A 644-nucleotide genomic window follows, 5' to 3' on the forward strand; every position below is an offset into this window, starting at 1 on the left:
TCATTTTTTCCGGGCTAGGAACGCCACTCCCACAATCACAGCGAGCGCAGCCACCGCCACTCCTCCCGCGATGATCAAGGGCTTCATGTTGTCAAAGATGCTACCTGGCGACTCCTCGGAGCTGTTTCCCTTGTGGTCAGAGTCAGGGGACTGGCCGGTGGCCTCTTGTGTCTCGGTGGCGGCAGGGCTGGGTTTCAGGTTGCTGTGGTTGTTCACGACGGCAGCGTCGCCGCCCGCCTTCTTGGTGGCAGCGGCAGGAACGGGCTGCTCTTTGGGGATCTCCTTCTTGTCTGCATTCGTGGCAGGCCCAGGGTTGGGCTTTTCTGGCTTTCCGGAGCCGGGGGCCTTGGCGTCGGGTTTGTTTCCGCTTCGGACATTGCCTTTGGAATCCATCCCTACGAGTGCTGTGGGTAGCGACTGGATACGGGGCAATCCCAGTTCTCCTCCTTCGCCCAGCTGCTGGAGAAAGCAGAGCAGCCACCTGAGAGGGACAGCTCAGGCCCTCGGAGTGGTTGTGGTGGGATGATTCTCACGCTGGCCGTGTCCTATCTGGACATGATACAGCACCTGGAAAAGGAAGCAGAGCAATGAGAGGTGAGGGAAAGGACAGAGCCAGACAGCGCCATTCCAGCTGGAGGCAACGG

General features: G+C 60.1%; 1 protein-coding gene across 1 annotated transcript; it reads right to left on the reverse strand.

Moving 5' to 3' along the window:
- On the reverse strand, positions 1-393 carry CEND1 (cell cycle exit and neuronal differentiation 1). Its single transcript, XM_074149073.1, has one exon. The coding sequence runs from the start codon at positions 391-393 to the stop codon at positions 1-3; it is 393 nt and encodes a 130-aa protein (XP_074005174.1).
- Between the last annotated feature and the right edge of the window lie 251 nt (positions 394-644).

The sequence above is a fragment of the Numenius arquata genome, chromosome 6 (assembly GCF_964106895.1).
Source record: "Numenius arquata chromosome 6, bNumArq3.hap1.1, whole genome shotgun sequence".
Lineage (NCBI taxonomy): Eukaryota > Metazoa > Chordata > Aves > Charadriiformes > Scolopacidae > Numenius > Numenius arquata.